The sequence below is a fragment of the Acanthaster planci genome, linkage group LG06 (assembly GCF_054643075.1).
Source record: "Acanthaster planci isolate LZ-2023a linkage group LG06, COTS_SCS, whole genome shotgun sequence".
Classification (NCBI taxonomy): domain Eukaryota; kingdom Metazoa; phylum Echinodermata; class Asteroidea; order Valvatida; family Acanthasteridae; genus Acanthaster; species Acanthaster planci.
In genome coordinates, this window is record NC_141782.1 from 1,577,914 (window position 1) to 1,598,676 (window position 20,763).

General features: G+C 42.9%; 1 protein-coding gene across 1 annotated transcript in view; it reads left to right on the top strand.

The window, feature by feature from the left end:
* LOC110990027 (G patch domain-containing protein 1-like) overlaps window positions 1–20,763 on the top strand; it is a 37,506-nt gene that overhangs the window by 5,121 nt on the left and 11,622 nt on the right. Inside the window, exons 4-12 of the mRNA XM_087138465.1 lie at window positions 2,628–2,779; window positions 3,470–3,570; window positions 4,161–4,396; window positions 5,458–5,599; window positions 7,954–8,012; window positions 8,580–8,754; window positions 9,261–9,509; window positions 10,006–10,184; window positions 10,814–10,941. Coding sequence (XP_086994591.1) covers window positions 2,628–2,779; window positions 3,470–3,570; window positions 4,161–4,396; window positions 5,458–5,599; window positions 7,954–8,012; window positions 8,580–8,754; window positions 9,261–9,509; window positions 10,006–10,184; window positions 10,814–10,941 — 1,421 coding nt within the window. The remainder of the gene's footprint in view (window positions 1–2,627; window positions 2,780–3,469; window positions 3,571–4,160; window positions 4,397–5,457; window positions 5,600–7,953; window positions 8,013–8,579; window positions 8,755–9,260; window positions 9,510–10,005; window positions 10,185–10,813; window positions 10,942–20,763) is intronic.

Genomic DNA, 20,763 nt, shown 5'->3' on the forward strand with positions numbered 1-20,763 from the left:
GCAGATTTAATTTCCGCTCCTATACAAAAACCACTGGGGCTGATGCGCTTGATTGAAAGCACCCTGTCTGCCAAATCTCAGGCAAAGCTGGGGCTTTTGCCCGAGATCCCTCAAAAGGGGAGTCATTGTGGTCCCTCCCAAGCTCCTCTGTACACAATTGAGACATAGCAGTCTAACACATACAGAGAAGCACCTGAATAGTGGATGGTATAAGCACTTGTTAAAGGAGCATTGTTAGGGTCATTCGAGTCAGTGCCTCACAAGAGGAGCATACCCCTACTGAATGAGACTAGGGGGTTCCTGTGTAACACCCTGGTGGGGCCTTGGACCTTTCTGGGACATGGGCGGGGTAGGGGTTCAAACACAAGGTATCCAAGTCCATACGCAGCAAGGTATGAGAAGGAGAGAATCCCCCCTGCTTTGTGTTGGTCATTGTCTCGCAGGAATCTGGGGAATTCCTTTCAGACATCTTGGGGGGGGGATGTGTTAAGTAACAATAGTCTGGAATGTGTATAGGGATTGGACATGTTGGGGGGGTACCCCTCAGTCTCATTTCTTGCTGGGTATATCCAAGTCCTGGGTCTAGACGGGAACAAAATGGAATTTTTTTTCTTCTGAAAATGAACAATAATTTATTTTCCATCCATACAAGAACCCCCGCTCCAAAGACAGATTGGAGTAGGGTACATCTAAGTTCCCAATTCTGCCCACACTCAGTCCCATACATGCATGTAACGGGAGTCTTACCCTCAGCAATGTTCTTGGATTGCATTTTTTGTTCGATTCACAGTGGGTCGGATTGGGATAACCCAAAAGGAAATTTGCACTCATTTGTACTTTTTGTGGTAATTGTGTAATAAAAGAGAACGTGATGTTCCACACAGAACAAAAATTTGGGGCCTCCCTGTGGTCTTACATGTACCTGTTGCAGTTTCTAAGAGGCTGACACTTTCAAATAGGGTGATGTAAAATCCTGTTCGCCACCAAGAAGTTGCCACTTACCGGTACCTCTGTTGTCTGTTCCAATCCCGTTCTCAGCTTTGTTATTGACCCATCAATTTCCAGTAAAAAAAAAATTTAAAAAGGAGTCTGAAAAAAGTAGAACGCCCAAACAAGATGACAATGTGACATTATTCTGGCAGCTTCGCATCTTTCTTTCCAACATTGTTTCAACATTTCTGACCCGGTACAAATAACACTATCGTCAACATTACAGGGAAAATGACATTTTTAAATCTATGATCCTGCGAAATATTTGGAATTAAATAGGAGACAGGTTACTCTTTCCAAATATTACAAAAATCCCAAAATTAACCTCCACTTCAAAATGACTTTGAACTGTCAAAACAGCAAAGAGCGGGATGGAACTTTACTCTCATTTTGCCATACCAAGTCACATGTATGTACTTGGCTCTATTTTTTTTAAGTCGGAAAAGCATACTCTGGCAGCCCACCGAGTGACCCTACTCAATACCACTTTCCAACTTGTTTGGACTTTGTAGTAAGTCGACTATCAAATCTGTTTTGGGGCTTGGTGTGGTCTGGTACTCCACTCCCCCCAAAACAAAAGGAAGTCATCATTCAAGAGGGTGTGGTGTCACAGTTTTTTACGAAGAAGCCATACCATCTGACCCTGCCTCATCTTCTGAAGTCTTCCGCTTTGACTTTCAAGAGCGTGTTTGGCTAGTTGTTAATAACTTCATCCATGCAGAGGAACGCACAGCATCTTGGCCTATTCGCGATCGGAGATCTTCTTGTTTGTAATGCATTACTCAGATCCCTGTTTGTTGTAACAAAGATAATCCACACAGCAAACGTAGCTCCACACTTCTGAGTAGTTGTGTCAGTGTGCGTATCCAAGACAGATGCATGCACGTCCCGGAACGCAAACAGAATCCGACCCAGGCAAACAATCAAAGCCGTGTCGGAATGTTTGCGTGTGACTTCCTTTTGTGCTGGCCAGTCCCAGTCATAAGTCGGCCTGAAACCAGGCCAGTGGGTTTGCCCAGTCCGTACTAGCCATGGCAGACCATCACTAACAGACTTCTTAGTTGACTCAAGACAGACACACAAAAAGAGAGTATGTTAATTTTCAACGCCTAAACCTACATGTACATTTTAAAACAAGCTGTTGGCTCTGTTGTTCTTGTTGGCAGACAGTGGTTTCGTGGTGTAATGTAAGAACAGTTATATGAAAAAAAAAATTGAACGTAATATGCATCGTTCTTCATACAACTATTTGGTGCCAAATTTACACTCACTTTTCACACATTGGCCCTGGTTGAGTAAGTTTCAATCACAACTTTATTTGCATCATCATGATTATTGAGCTACCAAGGACAAAAGAGCAAAAGGGTAGACATTTATCAGAGAAGCTGTTATAAGAGAGATTTATTTTTAAAGGTCAACTGCCATTCGTAATTTGCTGTTTTGTCCAATTGTCTGCCAATTGTCATAATTTTTGTAGTGAGATCCATCTTTTGCGTGGGGAAAAAAAACACCTAAAACCTAGTCAGCAAAATACGTTTGTGCTTGAAATAAGACTTATGTTGATAACCTGGTTTAAAAGTTGTCGTCCTTTTGAGTGTCATCTTCATTTTGTCATTTTTTGTTAATCGTATTTAAAGGACCTTGGCGACTTTGGCATCGCACCGCGCAAGGTCGTGACCACCGACAAATTTGCCGGAGAAGGGAAGCCGCCCAAGAGACCGGCAGCCAGCGCTGGGCCCAGCGTCATACCCGGGGACCACCCGCTACAGGACCTGATCGTGCCAAACAAGTGAGCACAGTGGTGGGTCGAGGGATGGGAAGTACAATGCTCCCTCCCTAGCATATTTGAACAGAAATCTGGATTTTTTTTTTCAGCCATGCCAAAAGTTGTGTCTTGCAAAGTTGAAGAGGACGGATTTGTGATCCTTGGCCATGAAATGAGAATATTGTCAGACAAATTGATTTTTTTTTCAGATTTTATGATCACAAGATAGAACAAAGAACTTGTGTAACACTTCTGGTATCAGCTTGTTAATGTTTGTAGTTTGGGAAATTCAGGAGAAATTCAGCGATTGGTTTGTCAAATAAAAAAAATGACTTCCTTCTCTAAAATGGTTTAAATAAGTAATTGTAGTTGGAGATTTTTTAGATTAATCTTACTCGGAATTTAACAGTATACAAAACTGATATTGTATTCCCTTTGAATCACATCCGCATCTGTCTAATGTAATACCAGTTACGTATCGGTGGACATCATCTTGATGTATGTTCTTCTGAGAACTTACAGAGGCAAAAATGATTTCCAGTTCAGCTGGTCAGTGCATTGTTAATGTAAGCACATCCGTTTTTGTCCTACACTTGAAATGCCAAAGAAATGAGTCATTATGTAATGTGGAATTAAGTCCAGCCCTTTCTTGGAAGAAGTTTACATCTTCAGTCGCTGACAAATCCATGTGGTTTGCTGTCTGTTCCTGCCCAGTGAGTCAATTGGGGCGCGGCTCCTCCGGAAGATGGGTTGGAGGGAGGGGCAGGGCGTGGGGCCAAAGGTCAGGAGAAGGAAGAGGGCGAGCGCCCCCAGTGGTGAGTCACAGTCAAGCCGTCCATTGATTAGTTCTCGTTACAATCGAATGGCAAATGGAAACACCTGTGCTTGGTCATTCAAGCTTACATTTCCGTTCCCGAGAACCGCTTTGTTCCACATGGCCCCAAGCTTGAGATCCCTAATGCAGGCATGCAACTTGTCCTCGGATCAGCTGACTTCCTCATTTTTCACTTTACGCTCGTGCCATTGAAAATAGAAAAAACACTGTAAAAAGTCTTGTAAAGATCGGAATTTCTTCCCAGTCCAAGTTGCATGCCTGTTATTGGCTTCACAATCAAGCTCAGTCAAATAAAATCACAGTAGTTTCTACCTGCACATTTACCCACGTCTAGAAAGTACTTTCATACAAAGACAGTTTTCCGTTGTGAGACAATTTCAGCAATGTCGTATAAGAGGTAGAATTGATATAGTACATTTTCTTTGATAACACTAATGCTAGCACTTGGTGATTTTTAAAGCATTTAGAGTAGATTAATTGTCCCCATACCAAGCTGTCTCCACTATTTGAACTGAAAAACCCCCAAATTTTTGCCCGACTGGCGCTCACGACATCATGGTTATGTTTCAGGTCCTGAGGGGAAAGCATCCATGAGTGTTGACGATGATGAAGATGGCGAGTTCTACAAGGACTTCCTCTTTGCGCCCGCTGATGTTGAGGAGATCACACTCTTGGCCAAAGACGACCACCACGGCATCGGGTACCGAGGGTTGGACCCAGCCCTGGCGGGCATGGGGCAGCACTTCTCACTGTTCAAGGAGCAGCCGGCGTATAGTCGCAGCGGAAGGCGGGGCATGTCTGGAAAGGTGCAGCCAAAAAAAAAAGGGTGACCTGTCACCACAAAATGAGCCGAAAGTCGGAATTTTCAAAACTTGAGATATTGGTATTTTTGAGTTCAGCAGAAAAAGAGTTCTCCAAATGGCATGTACATGGAACACTTAGGGTAGCAGTACAAGGTGACAATGTGACATTATTCTGGCAGCTTTGTGTCTTTGTTCCTGACATTGTTTCAACATTTCTGACCAGGCATCAAAAATGCTGTTGTCAAAATTGTTGAGAAAATGGCATTTTTAAAGATATAATCCTGCCAAAAAATTGCAATTAAATAGAAGGGTTTCTCTTTTTCCAAATATTACAAAACCTCCCAAACTGACTTCCACTTCAATATCTGACCATAAATCATCAAAATAGGGAAGAGCGGAATTTGACTTTACGCTCATTTTGTTGTAAAAGGTCACAGATATCCTCTTGAGCCTGGAAAGGCATCAAAATCTGCTCTGTCAGTGTCTGTGGATTTGCAGAACTGCAACAGATTCTGTTGGAAGTGAACGTTGGTGCAACGGCTTAGGAGCTTTTATTTCGGTAACAGGTCACGTTTTGCTAGGGAAACAAGAAACGTAACGCTGTCAATCCTAAAATGGAGGGACAGTCTGCTTTCACCTAGTTCAAGCATACAGTCGGTTTGGATGCCAGAGATCAAGATGGAAACCTCCCCTTCACAATCAAACTCTGTATTCAGAAGCTTGTCCAGTTTTGTTTATTTTTGTTTATCCAAATCGTGGAGCAGGCTGGCAAATGCTACAAGTTTGGAAACACTCATTCACTGGGAAAATAAAACAAAACCTGATTCCAAATCCATTATTATTAAAGGGTGAACACAATTTCTTCATTGTGACAGGGAATTTTTACCGCTGTAGACGAATTTGATGTCCCCCGTAACACTAGCACTTGTTACCTGCAATGGCCCCCGCCAATGGCTGTTTACATTTTGACAAGTGCTGTACAAAGCTGTGTGCTATCAAATTCATCTTTAGTAAAACTTGCGCATCGAAAGTAACTATGTATTTTTACTCAATCTTGCCACCAGGCCTTTGGTGTGGGTGCATTTGAGACTACCGATGACGATATATACGCCGTAGACAGTATGGCCAACTATGACCGCGTCCTCGGAGGGGAGGAGCCAGGAGGGGGCACCTATGGGTGGACGGCGCCCAAAAGTCACGGCAAAGGTCAGGACAACTCAGCTAGGGCCTCTTGTAACTGAAAAATGCCTTTTAGATCAAGAGATTTGACTGAATTCATTTGCTTTATCTGTAATCATCCGAAATTGTTGACTAGTAGAGCAGTCGCCCGCTTAGGGAATGATTGAAAATAATACTTCATGTCTTTCTCTTAAAATAACCCTTGTGTTCATAATGCAGAGATTAATTTTTTTTTTACTGGACAGAGGTCTGTTGCTAAGTAGGAATAACATTGTGACTCTTTTTGATGATCATTAGAAATTCGCATGACCTAAAGTAGTAGTCTCTTCCTGTTAAATGTGGAATAAAAAAAACAGGAAAAAGGAGACAAAAAAAATGCAATTGTGAAGGACACGGTGAATAAATGACCCAAATAACTGAAGTCGCCTCTGAACCTGATCACTGTGATGCACAAGCAAAGCTAACAATCGCTACTCGATTTTTACCGGTTGTCCCGAGATATTTTTTTTACGAGGCATCTTGCAAGACAAACGGTAGTCAATCATGCATGACCAGAATCCTGCATCCATGGTATCAAAGGACAGCTCACTACCCCTAGTCTGTGATAATGGTCAATGGTGCATAACGCGCTCTCCTATGTTGCCTTTGTTTGTGGGTTAGCTTGGGGGGGAGACTTGTACAAATAAGAAGGAATGCCACTTAGTGAAGTTATGTTAGAATCCTGAATAGAATTATTCAGAGACTTTGTTGATTACTCTGTGTGGACACAGTGGATCAGTCCGTTTACCATACAACTCTGCGAAGGGGGGGCTTGTGGCTCCACTTGTTCAAGACTGTGTGTTCCCTCCCCCCTTCAAAAAAACCTAACCAGAGGTTTAGGGCGGTCTTGGCTTGATATGGCGAGATTAAGCCATTGACCCTTTTGTGCGTAGCCAGAGGTTGTGTGTTTAAGAGTACCCGGCACACATTCTTAGCTGCTCTTGAGAGCACTGCGGTGGTGCTTGGCTTCAGGATTTTGAGTTGCCGATGCTTTTAGCCCCTGCTTACTTCTTCTTTTAACCTTTTCCTCTCTGCATCCCCTTAATGACTTCAGTATTTGCCTTAACGCCCATTTCCGAGGCCCCTTTTGCTTGGATGCAACTCAGTCCTGCAACATTCTCCTGCTGTCTCCATATTGATATTGGATACGTCTATGGCCATGATCCACCTTACGACACATTTCTTGAATATGTTCCTGTTTAGAGACTTGCTTCATTCCAGTGTATAAAAGAGCAGAAAAACTCCAGAAAGTTCTGTTTAACCACTTAGCTGTAACAATCCACTCAGTCTCCATGGGAAGAGACACAAGGTCTTTATTGGCAGTCAATCACTTAAGGTGCCTTGTTGGATATTGGAGGATTAAGCCGATGCAGGGCTTCAAGAAGATAACGCCTCAAAGCACAAGTAGACAGAATTGATATTTTCTTTCATTGTTAGTTTTTGGGTGATGCATTGTGACAAAAACTTGAATGAACCCTGACTTGTAGCTTTTTCTATGAAGATTTCACACACTTGACATGAACATTGCTCCAAGGGAGCTCTGAGTGTCCACCTAAAACGGAATAGTGGTCCCATGTAACAGCGCCCTCTTTAGGCAATATGAATTAAATTCATTATTGTACTCTGTAAGTTAAACTCGGACTGTTAGGTCTATATGCAATAATAATAATAATAATTTATTCATTTATAAAATGCAAATTTCATATAGATATGTTCAAATTCACTGTACAATGAAGACATTAAGCGTGGTCGAGCCGATGGCATACAAAGGCGCCTTGGGCAGCCGCAAAACGACCCACATTCACCAACATCAGAAAAGAGGAGACAATAAGAAGCAGTTACAGTTTTAGAGGTGGGATGAAAACCCCAGAGGAATATTCTGGGTAAAACCCACGGAGTCAGGTAACCCAATCCACATGTGGACCGGGCCGGGAATTGAACCCGGGACCACAGAGGTGGAAGGCGAAAAAAGAACTACCTTGCCAACCCGACTCCCAATGCAAGTAACCTGATAAATCCTCCAGAAAACACGGGGAAATACTGTTTGTACATTGAATATCAAGGAGCATCACATCCGATTTGGTTGGCTGTGCTTTCTGGAATCCTGCCAAGTCTTCAAAACTGCCCAGTAGATTTTTGAGGACCGCGGAAAATTAGTTTGAATCTCGTATTTAACTCAAAAATTCATGTGTAATTTTGTGCGTCTTGTTTGGGTGGACAAACATCATTTTGTCTTGTTTAAAAGTAGATTTCTTTCATGCTTGGCAACTTCTCATTTGGAAGAGGTTCACAAACTTCTGGTTTTGTTTATTTGAAACGTTGTTGCTCTCCTTTTGGTACAGGAAACAAAGGAGTGTTAGATAATTTCAAGTCTTCAGCGCAAGCACGACCCCCGAATAAGGTGAGTGTTGAAGCTATGATAAGTTCCCTATCAGCTACTCACAAACATCAACTGCTTGGAGAGTTGTCTAACTTAAGCTCCCTCGCAGAGCAATGCAAGGTGGTCAGCATCCGCACCCAACGTTCCGATTCTCTTTGCGGAAACAGAGTAGAGAATGTCTGCACTAAAGGTCAATGTGTTGCATGGAGAAGCGACAAATTTCTGTATATCCTGACTTTGTGCTTACAGTTTTTGTGTTAGCGCTGTAAGCGCTGAGTGGCGATTGTAAGTTTAGTATTCCATGGTCAGCAGAGCTGTAAAATTTGATTTAGACATCAGGAATTGTTGTTTCATTGCTCATTTTTGATTTTTTGAAGAAGTTTTTAAGAATTTAAAGATTCACACTGTACATGATAACCAGCAACTTTACATTTGCAAAGCCCTCCTATGATTTGAACTGTCAAATCTCTTCCCAAAGTCCATTCATTTGTGTAGAATGCTTCAGGGAGGGGTGGAAACAGTTACTTTCTGAGGACATTTTTTCACTGGGTATTCGTGATTTCCCTGTTTTTGCGTTTCCATTGTTAGGTATTTCCACCGCCAGTGCTGCCCAAGGGCTTCCGCCCCTTCCACATATTCGAGAGCTCCAGCAGCAAGGAGAACAGGCCTCCTCAGGCCTCAGCTGCGACAGACTTCAAAAGCAGTCGGTTCCTGCTGAGCGCCACGCAGCGTGGCGCCCTGCTGGGCGAAGAACAGCTGCCCGGTATGGCCTGAGACTTCATCGCGCCTTTGTCAATCACCTATCCGTGTACATTTGCCACATTGTGACCCTCTCTGCAAAAACGAGTTTCAAGTCGCCAGAGCCACTATTGAGTGAAAGGCTTTATAAAAGAATCTTACGCAGTGTAAAGCAATAGGAACTATTTTTTCATCCCCACGATGTGCAGACGTCCGTCCTACTTGAGTTGTGCGCCAAAGTTTGTTGGTAACTGGGGTAATGGGTGCTGAAAGGGATGGTGTCAACAGAATTTTATAAAAGCTGCCTCAAATGTTTTCTGCCGAACGGTCTGGAAATCAGACCAGATGTTGTTCTTGCTAGGGGAAAAGAAAACAAAAAACCATCAAAAGAGCCCTAAAAAAATTCACGGTTGCTGTTGGTTGCAAGTGTTTCTCCGCTGGTTGTTCTTTTTTTGGATATGCAAACATTTGAAGTGAAACATTCTGAATGTTTTCTTCTGTCTTGTCGGTTTGTTTGTTGTTCTTTTGTAGGCCCATCATCTGTCTTTGATTTCCTCTCCCCGGAGGATCGTCAGAAGTTGAAGAGCGGTGCTGTGTCTAGTCCGGACGAAACAGCCCCGGACCGAACCCGCCATGCCCCGAGCCCCGCCCTGGCCACGCCTACCGCTATGGACCCTCGGCGTCTGCAGGCTTTGGGTTCCGGGTTCAAGCCCTTTGCCAGAGACGCTGCCAAACAGCAGAGATATGAAGAATACTTGGCCAGACGGAAAAGTGGAAAAGGTAAATGGGTTCACATTTTGTAAAAGATGAGAAAGGAGGTTGATTTTTGGTGAAGTTGGGATTAATCACTAAATTTTGAAATTCCTTATTTAATTTTTTTATTATTTCTTATTACCGAATGAAAATGAGAGTTACTTCAGAAAATCAATTCATTGTTCCCGATAAATGATAGTGAAGTAAACCCCACCCAAATTGTTGAAGAGAAAAACTATGGAAGCTTCCCACAGTCATGGAAAAATCATGGGAAAAAAAGTTGTCCTGGAAAGTCATAGGAAAGTTATGGAAAAATTGGGAAAAAAGTAGGTTGTCCTGGAACCCTATTGTCTAGAAGTCCTGGAAAAGTCATGGAAATCAAGATCATGCCGGAATTGTTTTAGATGGGTGGCTTTGGATGTGATAACAGAATAATGATCCATTTGCGGGCTCTTCCTGTTAGTCTCTTCTAGCAATGCCAGTTTTCCAGTTTGTAATACCTAACAGCCGTTCATTTTTGTAGACCTGGACGCAGCACCACCTGCCTCTGATCTAACGGAATGGGAGAGGCAGAGAGAGGCGGAGGAGTTCGTCCGCGCTGCCTCCCTCTACCAGCCCCTAACAGGCCTGATGGCCACGCGGTTCGTCGCCGCCAAGCACAAGGATGACGAGGACACCGTGGACGTCCCAGCTGAGGAAGGGGTGAGTGGTCTTGGTTTCCCTGACGGTTGCCCCAAGATCCATGACGTCTTTTCCTAGAATTACCAACCCACAGACATCTACTCGGCTTACAATAGACTCGCTCGGCAAAATGCAGGCTACCAGCCAATGCGTAATGCATTGCATGCTTCTTTCACAGGTTCCCAGCTAATTTTTGCTCAGCGTTTAAATCTGTTTAGCTATAATTTATGGTCAGCAGATTGGCCTCTGAGCTTAGGCCATGTCCAAATTTCCTGGCTGCAGCTTTTAATTACGTGTGACTTGATAGGAACTGGTCGCAGCCACAATTATCAACTCACTTGTATATTCAAGTTGCAACCAAGAAGTTCAGACGCGGCCCTAATGTCATGCATCTACTCACCACAAAAAGTTACTGAGCATTGGGAAACATTTGCTTTAAGCTGAAATGGGTTACCAGCCAAAATACCATGGGATGTATATTGCTTGTGATTGGTTCTCTTCTGACGTTTGGTGAGCACGTAACATTTGCTGAGCCAAATTTTCTTTACATCAGCTCCTTGAAACTGTGTCTTCTGATGCTGCAATTCCAAACAACTTTTTCTTCCATCCTGGGGTTTTGATACCTTTGTTGACCTTTGACCTTTCCTCAGGGGGACAAGTCACAGCAAGCCCAGGCGGCCGAGATGAAGATGTTTGGCAAGTTGACCCGCGACTCGCTGGAATGGCACCCGGACAGCCTACTTTGCAAACGCTTCAACGTCCCCAACCCGTACCCTGGGTGAGTCTGGTTTTCACACTTGTCTTTGCCGTATTCCAAGCGAGGGCCACGTGTAGAAAGTCTTGTTTTCCCCCAGGCACGTGCTGTTCCTTGATGCAATGTTCCTTGATGTGATGTCGTGTTGAAATGCCTTGGTTGGGAAGGAGTGATTTCAGACACAGTGACTCCATCCCCGGTCAGAGTGCTTTGCAGTGGCGTAACTAAGGGGGACATGAGAGGGTGCCCGTGCCAGAGCTTAGTCCCCTGTTCTCATGCCTTGGCAGCCAAAGGGGGAACATTTAGCAACAGTTAGGGTCTTACCACCCACGATCAGAGAGTCAGAGTTATGTTGCGTCCTTAGACAAGCCACCCTACCCCTAATCTGTCTCACTTCACCCAGGAGTGTAAATGGGTACCAACATTTGCAGGGTAGTAACCTGTCTCAGAGGTGGCATCTCATTATACAGGGGAAAAGAACTATTCTCAGTCGTTTCTTTCAAAGGAAACAAAACTGGGTGTTCCGAGGGGAGCAAGTGGGACCCCCCTTTCTGGACGAGAAAATGAAAAAAAAATAAAATGGGAAAAAGCAAAAGAAACAAAAAAAAAGAGGAAAGAGGACGAATATCACTAATTTTCTTGGGAAAAAAATTGAGATATAAACTTGACCCTGTCCCACTGTTGATTGTTTGTTAATTGCTTATTTTTTTTTTTTAGCTTGTCAGTGCTTTTTTCCAGTCTGGCAATTTTCCCTCCCTGAAAAGAAGTAATTCCTCCCCCTTCCCCTGGACAATATCCTTGCAACACCCATTAGAAACACAACCAGCTTGGGGTAAACTCAAGTCACGGTGCTGAAGGAGCACCATTGGGATGTTTCCAGTTGAGTGCTGTAGCGCCACCTAGTGGCCACATGATGTCATGCCCTCCCTGACCAGTACAAGCTTTGTTTGTCACATGAAAGATCTTTCTGGAACAGTCACAATATTTGTCAATTAGTGGTTAGCAAACTGTTGCCGGCCTCAAGCACAAAAGCAAAAGAATAAACCAACAACACTGAATAATAACCAATACTATTATACACTATATATGCACAAGTGCCCAAGGTCACTCTCTTGCATGTTGGTGCAGTGCACAACACGACACAGCTGTGCTTGTTTGAGGTGTTTACCAAGTGACCCAAAGAGTGACTTCAGCATAGGAGGGTTAAAATGCCTTCCTCTTGAATGTAAATGGAACAAATTAGCAATTTGGGGCAAAAGCTGCTCCAAGTCACGGATGAACTTTTTGAAAACTTCGGCCACCCATACAAAATGGCAGCTAATGTTTATCAACAAAGTAGGCGTCTACAATTGGGATTTGGAGGATATTAACCCTGCTGAAGTCACTCTTTGGGTCAAACACCTCAAGGAAGTACAGCTGTGTTGTGTTGTGTTGTGCACTGCACCAACAGTCCCTCACAGGAATATCAGATTGCACTTTTGTGCTGCCCAACAACTGTGCTTCACTGTTTCATGTGCATCATTGTGCAGTAAACCAAATGTAGTGAAGAGGACTGCACAAAAGACCCTGGGTCATTTTGTGCTGGCAATCTACTGTGTACTCACTGAACCTGTGCATGTTTGAGTTCCATATAGAAACTACATGCTCACCAGTGACTGTGGGCATTTGTGCACATTTGTGCTGTAAAACCATAGGAGGGTTTTAAGGGGACAAGTTCTTGTGTTAGGAAATTTGTGCTGTAAAACCAAAGGAGGGTTGATACCATCAAGGAGCCTATCCAGCACCGTTAGTGGCCACATGGCGGTGTCGACTTTACTTAGGGGTAAACTTTACACAGGGCTCTTGAACTTTCTTTTTGTTTGGGAGAAAAGACCCCCAAAATGGAACCAGTGAAGCGTACCCAAATTCCTGACAGAGTGGCTGGCCTTTTATCCAGGCTGAATACTCACCAGGGGCACACCTTCCCGACAATTTTTTTTTTTAAGTCAGTTTTGAGTTGTTTGGCCAAACAACCTGATTGTATCAGTGCCTCAAGTTTGTAAAACTGAAAGGAAACAAGACCTGTACCTGTGACTGAAATTTCACGATACCAGAATGGTGGAAGATAGACGTTGGGCTAATGCATAACAACTTCACTTGTCCTAAAAAGAACAGGTTTTAACCGAAAAAAAGCAGCAATTATTCAGGTCAAGAAAGCAGCAGCTTACCCAGGTTTAATTTGCCATTTGATACGGGGAGGATTTTTCACAATCAAATCACATTTTTTTTTTTGTCAAGAAACACTTTTGAAATTGTGAACTGAATACCACAGGGGATCCTGGAATGGATCGGTGAATGGCCGAAGAAAAAAAAAAAAATTGGGACACTGCATAATGCATACCTTTAGATCAACCGAGTATGAACTCGATCAATACATCTACCTAACTTTAGCATATTTGAAGGATGGATAAATACACGTACATGTACAAGCAAAGCTGGTCTGCATGCCTATTTGAGCGATTCCATAGAGAACTTGACAAGGCTACAAAATAAAGGAAGATTGTTAAATCAACAAGCACCATGGTTACAAATGTGGTGTCACATCTGAGTTGTAAATGTCGAAAATGATCAAAAAGAAAGAATGCGGTGAGACGAGTGTATTTTCCTCTATCTTGAAGAGACATGTTCTGGCTAAAGTCGTCGATTTGTAGCAGTTAGTTTGGCTCCTTGTTTTAGCCTGCAAAAGGCAGCACTTCATGCACACTTCTGTTAGCAAGTCATAGAGAATGTTCCACATTCTCTGCGGAAAGAGCTTCTGCTTGGTTACAAGTTATATCTTTCTAACATGTGCCAACAAACAGTAATGTAACTATCCACAACATGACCAACCGAGATCGTGTGGCGATGCCTGGAAACCTTGCGAGAAATCGCGCCATGATGTATGTCAAAACATTTGTCGACTGGCACTAAGCAAATGCAGAAACAATCAAAGTCTTGTTTGCTTTCTGTATTCCATGTGTGAAAAACTTGCGTAAGAAGACATGTGATGTGAATACAGGTAAAAGTTGTAATTGCATAGACGCCATTTGAGCAAGCGATACGCCTGCGCAATGCACATTATTGCGTAGGCACAGGTGCCGCGGCAGGCACGTGCATCTGGTGAGCCTGCTCCTAAGCATTACCGTAAATTGCGCAGGCGTATGGCTTGCTCAAATGGTGCCCATGGTAATTACACCTTTTGGGCAGAGTTATCCATCTTGTGCCTTCAGCGCTATACGATCTTTGGTTCGGACTAGTTTGTTCGGGTTGAGTTGAGCATATGCCGAGCCCTCAGATGTCCCTGCACCGGGCCCGACTGCTGTAGCAAGTATTGCTCTGTGACGTTGCCTCCAAGTGTAAAAAAACTGTGAAGTTGCAGTGACTAATGCTGTTTAGAGAGTGAACAAATGTCTGCCGAGGGAAAATGTCCGTAACACCCAGCTTTGATAGAACAGTCCCAAGACCTCCGATTTCAATATGATTTTACGTACACCCTAGGTTGTGAGGATTAAGAATTGTAGTCGTGTTATCTTGTCATTTTCAAACTGCCGGTATTTGTGGCCAAAAATAATATCGTGTCTTGGACAATTTGTTGTGGGAATAATGCTGTCGAACTAACCGCTGAATTGCCCATTTTCAAAATTCAAGTCACACACCACATTGTGCCTCAGGCTGCCGTGCTAGAAGGGTACAAATCAGAAGCTGAATACAGTCTTCTACTCCGGGTGGTCTAGGTTTCTCAAATACCTTTGAATATTCCCTCGCCTGTTGTTTACTTTTCATTTTCTAAAGAGAAATGTTTTCTTAGACTTGTTATCGTGTGCTTTTTGAGACCATCTGTGAGTTCTGCTCTGTTTCTTTTTTTAATAGAAATTCATGGTTGGTTGGTAAAGATGGGAAAATTGAGGTTGAAACACAGAGCAAATAATGCTTTCAATTCATCCTGTAAAAATTGTTTTTTACCCAACACAGCCTTCACATTATTTATTAAACATTACCAAGCCACGCCGTGCGCAACATAACTTAAGTCGTGGGCACAGTGAGAAATAACATGGCGATGATTGACTATTGAATGTTAGGGAGCGAAGTAGGTCTTCACAGAACTTCGTTTCTGTAAAGGTGGTTTAATGTTCTGTGTGCAAAATGAAAAAATGAAAAATGGGAAAAAAAAAAAAAGCCCAAGATTGTGTTTGTCACAGCACATGTGCGTGGGTGCTAAGTGGTAAGCGGGCTCACCGGGTGGGGTTCATTGAAAAGCACAAATGAAAAGCTATTTTTATAAATATGTAGGTGTGCGTGCCGTCAAGCCGTCAATGCTCATGAATGGTTCCGAAGACTGGCATTAAAGTGGGTTAAATGTACGTGGACATATCTACGCTAAATGAGTTAATTGAACATCTTTGTCGTGATTGATTTCGTAAACCTGCGTGATTTTGCGGCGTGGAACCCTCATTTTGACGAATGGATTCCGGATAATTTGGTTTTTAGTAATAGTGACATTATTCATGGATCAATTTTGTTTGGTTGAACTCAAGATGTCCCAAATACCCGTGGCTCTAGCCAACGACAAAGTGATTAGAAGCAGACAGGACTTGCACCAATTTGCCCCGTCCAGAACTTGTTGAAAACCTTGCAATCATAAAATTGAACTTTCACAACGCTGTATTCATCGGGAAAGTTGTTGGCATCTGTGGCACCAAAGTCATCCTCTCCCTTTGAAGCATCTAAAGTAAAGGAAGTTATTCAAGTTGTTTAGCTTTATTCGTGGGAACCCCTAAATTTTTTTCCCATGAACTTTGGTTCTCAGACATTACTCATTTTCTGCCCACTTAAAAATCGGTTCCAAAAGTGTTGGTTGTTGAATGTACACAAAAAAAAGACAAAAAAAGAGTTCCTGGTTTTCATTGCCATAACTCTTAAGCCTGCGAGGCCTGAAAAAAACAATTTCTCGCTTCACAGTTGGGGTTATTTGGAGCAGACTCTTGTAGTGGCACTCTCCAAAATATTTCCCTGAGGGAACCGAGATCTCAACAAGTTTTGCACAAAGACGACCAAGGCCGTGTCGGTGTATCGACTGAATTACCGTCTTTTGACACAAGTCACCAAGGTCAACATTTTAATTCTTTCCAAAAGATTTTTGGAAATAAGTTCCTGCTTTGCTTTGGCACTTGTGTTGTTCTGTTCCATTGCCGTTGGTCGTTGCCGTTTTCATTTCAAAAATACCCATTCGCTTTTGATAGCACTGCATCATTGGAGATACAAATACCCTAACTTGAATATTCTTGTCCAGATCACCTGGCTAAGACAAGCAGGGCCCAATAAAACTCTCGGTTAATTTTTTTTTGAGCCAGCACAGCCTCTGTCTCATTCCTCAGAGACCCTCAAGCAGTAAGCACTGCACAGAAAAAGTTGCTGCAATTGATGACTCAATGACACATACATGCACTTCCACAAGCACACAACTATTGATGCAATCGCCTGCCATGAAATGGTAACACAATGTTTGTGCTAACGGTTACATGTAACCAGGGCTCTGAAATTGGACCCAGGCTTACACATTGTTAACCCTAACCCTCCCAAGTCCTTCAAAAATCCCCTTGGTGGATTATAGACTATACACCACAGTCACCACTGCCTGACATGTACTTGGGACTTGATGTGTCAGTTTTTATCGAGGGCAAAGGATGTGTTGTTGGTTTAAATTTTTTTTCCCAGGAATTAGAAAGCATCCCCCGAATGCCCTAAGAACAAGGATAGTGTTTGTCAGTCAATGTCATATACACGTACTTTAATTTATGTAACGAGTCGTGAGTTTAACTGCAACCTTTTTCTTGCCGTGAACAATATTTTCTTTGCACAGTCGCTTGTGTAAAGCAACTTGCATAACTACCACCCAGATACAATGTAAAACCTTTGGAGGTCATTCAAGTTTTGTAAATTTGGTTGTGTAAAGTGTAAAAAGTGGTGAGTCATGAAATCACAGCACTGTGGTCTACATGTCTTTTTATACCACTTTCTCCAGAAGTCTTGGTGGTGAAAAAACAGGGATTCATGGCTACTAATGTAAAGATGCAGTGAAGGAGAGAACATGATTGGAATTGTTTCTGTTTGGTTCGCAATTAGATATTTAAGCAAGAAAGCACTCCCTTGCCAAAAGCTAGCTGCAGGGGTGTAGTGACTAAGGGGTGTGGGTGGGTGTAGTACCCCCCAGTTCCAGTTGGCAAATGGAGTTTCAGTTGGCTAATTAATCAAAAATTGGTACATAAACAATATACGTTGGCCATCGGCGTTGCCCCTTAAGTATGAAATGTAGTGTGCAATGGATTTCCATTTTCCTCACTTTGTGAATTGTACATGACATGAGGTTAGCAAACATGTTACACTGTACAAGTCAGCAACTTGACCCTGGTACGCCTCCTCTTTGCTGTGCCCCTGGCTAGCTTGGCAATACGGGAAAGTCTGTCTCCACTTTGAATGTTGGTTGAACAGCTGGTACAGACTACTCCAAGGAGACGCCGTAACTATGATGGTACCACACTCGCACATGCATTCTTAAGCTTGACGCAAGCGTGCTCTTGGCAAATCGGGACACCCTATTGGTCGGAGAGGCTGTAACGCGCGCACATCACCACCTGTCCATGAGCGTTGTGCCATCACAATAATAGCTTGTAGTTCTGGGGAAGCTGACTCACACTCCATATTTTCACAGCGATGTTGGAGAGTTCTGTTACAGAATTCTTGCGTGTGGCTGACCCACAGCCCGAGGGTAGTAAAAAAAAAAAATCACTTGATGGCTCGGATGGGATTTGACCACTTGACCAATTCATTCACCGGATGGGTTGGTCGGCTCAAATCCAATACAGCAGCAGATACCGCAAATAGTCAGTGACATTATTTTGCCCCAGCAAGCTTATGATTGTTTGTATTTGGCAACTCTGGGACCCAACCATGAACACAGTGTGAATGCGTATATGCCAGTGTAAGGGCAAAAACCTTTTTGTTGTATGATACTGCCGCTAAAAATGCATGTGAACTTGTGAAATATAGGCTACTGGTTTTCCATGCAGGTAAAGCTTTCTGATAAGACTGATTCAGTTTGGCATGATTACAAAAAAAAGATACATACATGCCGTTTCTGTACTAGTATAGTTTGGTACGAGTGCCAGACTTAAGGTAGAGGAATTGTTATTTTCCAACCTCTGGACACTGAAAACTTCGCTTAGTTCCGAGAAAAGCGTGCCGAAGTATCGGACAAAGGCTGTAATACGGTTTTGATTGACCTTCAGCGCACCAGGTCATGGTTAGAGCAGCTGTCCTATGTTACCAACAGTGTTGACAGCCGCGCATGCCAACCAGCGGGAGTAGCGCACATGCACCTGTCTAATTTGCATATTTCATGGATAGGTCCATTCCATGGTAAAGGAACATGTTGACACATTTTGACACATTAGAAATGGTGCTGTGGGAGTATTGTTAAAACCAGCCAAAGAACCACAGGTGCATTGAATTTCTCTTTTCAAAACTACTTGATCTTTTTAAATTTTGAATGTAAATGCCATTGGTAAGTGAAAGATGCCAAAGAAAAACAGCTAGTTTTATTTTGCAAGTGTTCAAACAACACCGCATTTCACATGCGTCATTCTGTATTGCCCCCAGATTATTAGTAACCGCTGAAAAGAAAGGATACTTGTAATAGCACAGTGGCTTTGTGCATCGAGGATTTGACGGAAGGAGGCGTGGTCAGTCAGTGAGTCAGGAGGCTGATGTGAGCTGAATTTGTTTGTTTCTAAGGGAGTTAAAAACAACAACATCAACAAACAACATATACATCACGCACTACCGCGCCAGTGTGGATTTGAATGAGGCTTTTGCTTCAGATAGAGCAATTGACAGGCACGGCATCTTTGAGAATACTTTGAAATCCACCGCCTCATTTTTGAAATATGGTCAAATGCATTGCCACGGTAAAAGCCCCTAAGCAGTTGAACGTGCTGTGGCAAAGAAGAAATGGCAAGGTATGAACACTTTTGGTTCAATTGATATATAATTTTGTCACATTCGTGTGGCTCAGTAATCCATCACTTGTTTTCTGGACAGGTTCCACCAGGCCGCCGGGTGCTATTTAATTTTCATAGTCATAGTCGCACTGAACAAAAGGAAGGGAAGAAAAATTGGCAGGTTTCCCAGGGTGGAGAGCTTATGAAAGGCTGGCCATTTTGGAAGTCCTTTTGTCGTGCTTTATGTGGACATTTTCAGCTGGAGGCACTTAGCCTTGAATGCACAGAATAAGCGAGGCTGGTTACCGGTGGAGTTCCATTGTGCTGCTCTGTTTGTCTGGAAAGTGAAATTGAGCTTACAGTTCACGTATGACACAAACGTGCACACCTTGTGCGGGGGAGGGGTGCATTTTTTTTAAGGTCGTTGTTGTAAAGTGACATTTCGTTTTAGATTACGTCATTCAACGGCCTGAAAGTAAGCATTTACATACTTGGGTACTGCAAAAGAGCATTGGCCTTGAAATGATGCAAAACGGAGGCATCAAGAGTTTGTGAAAGAAATTCTCGACTTGTTAGATATCTTACTGCTGACAAGTGTTTGAAAAGAATCGAATAGGTTTCATGGGGAAATTCTGCAAGATTTCAAAGTGCTGAACTGCTAGGGTCGAGGATTGGAGCCTGCACTTTTTAAATATTAAACCCTGACCTAGCGTTAATACCAAGAGGGGTAAATTCCATGCTTAACCTGTTTGATATAACGACCCTTTTGTGATGTTCAGTTCATCTGACTGAGCAATTTTACTTCAGGTCACCCATCCAAATGACCTCGAAAAATGCCCTTTCATTTTTTTTTCTCCATTTCTTCCCCGTCAAATCAGGAGAAACTGCTGAAATAGTAAGACCTTTGAGAGTATTCCGAATGTGCGATAAAAGCAGACCTTCGGTGTAGTCAGTTAGTGTCAGGAAAGTGTAATGTTGTGATGTCCCGAAACCTGATTTTTTTTAATCCCAGAGTCGCCATGCTGGAACTGCACATTTTGACACTTTCTTCATCAACGTTGCAAATTGACCTTTGCGGAAAAATCAAAATAACACTGTAGATGGCCCTTGCATAAAAAATGGCTAAACTGAAAAATTTACAAAAAAGGAGGTTGAATGGGATACATAAGGACTCTGTAAAAAAAAAAAAACAACAACACTTGCATAAGCCATGTAATCTGGGAACAAAAGGTTATCAAGGCTATCTGGTTGACTAGCAGTGGCCCGAGGCCAAGAAAATGGTGTTGATTATGTTTATAGTGCATCGGCATATATGCTCTTTGAAATGAGAGATAATAGATTTGCACTGTAAGGTGTACTGCCCTTCAGTATTTGGTGGACTCTCAGCTGTCCTTTCGGGGCATACCACACAGCCATAACTGTTGCATCCCCCCCCCAAATCTCAACAACGATCTAACTGTGTACAGAGTCATTCATGCATGGCGATACATTGGGGGCATTTTTGTCGTTTGGCATCTGAATTAAAGAACTCAAAGGAAAACAAACTTCCAACTGTTTGCTGAGCCAGTCGGCAACTGAGGTCTGTTCTCCTTATTTGCAGAGTAATAGTGAACATGTCCGTCCTGGTCTTTGTAACTTCCCAACTCAACGGTCCGAGTTAGAATGAACCAAACGAACACTTCCTTATAACTTGCATAATGCAGTTCATGTAGCCGGTGACGGTAGCAGCACTACGAATGTGTAACACACCACGACTGGAAACAAGAAGAAAGAATACCCCGACACTTTTTTTTTCACGAGAAGGTTTTTTCCGTTTACTTGTGCGATGTTA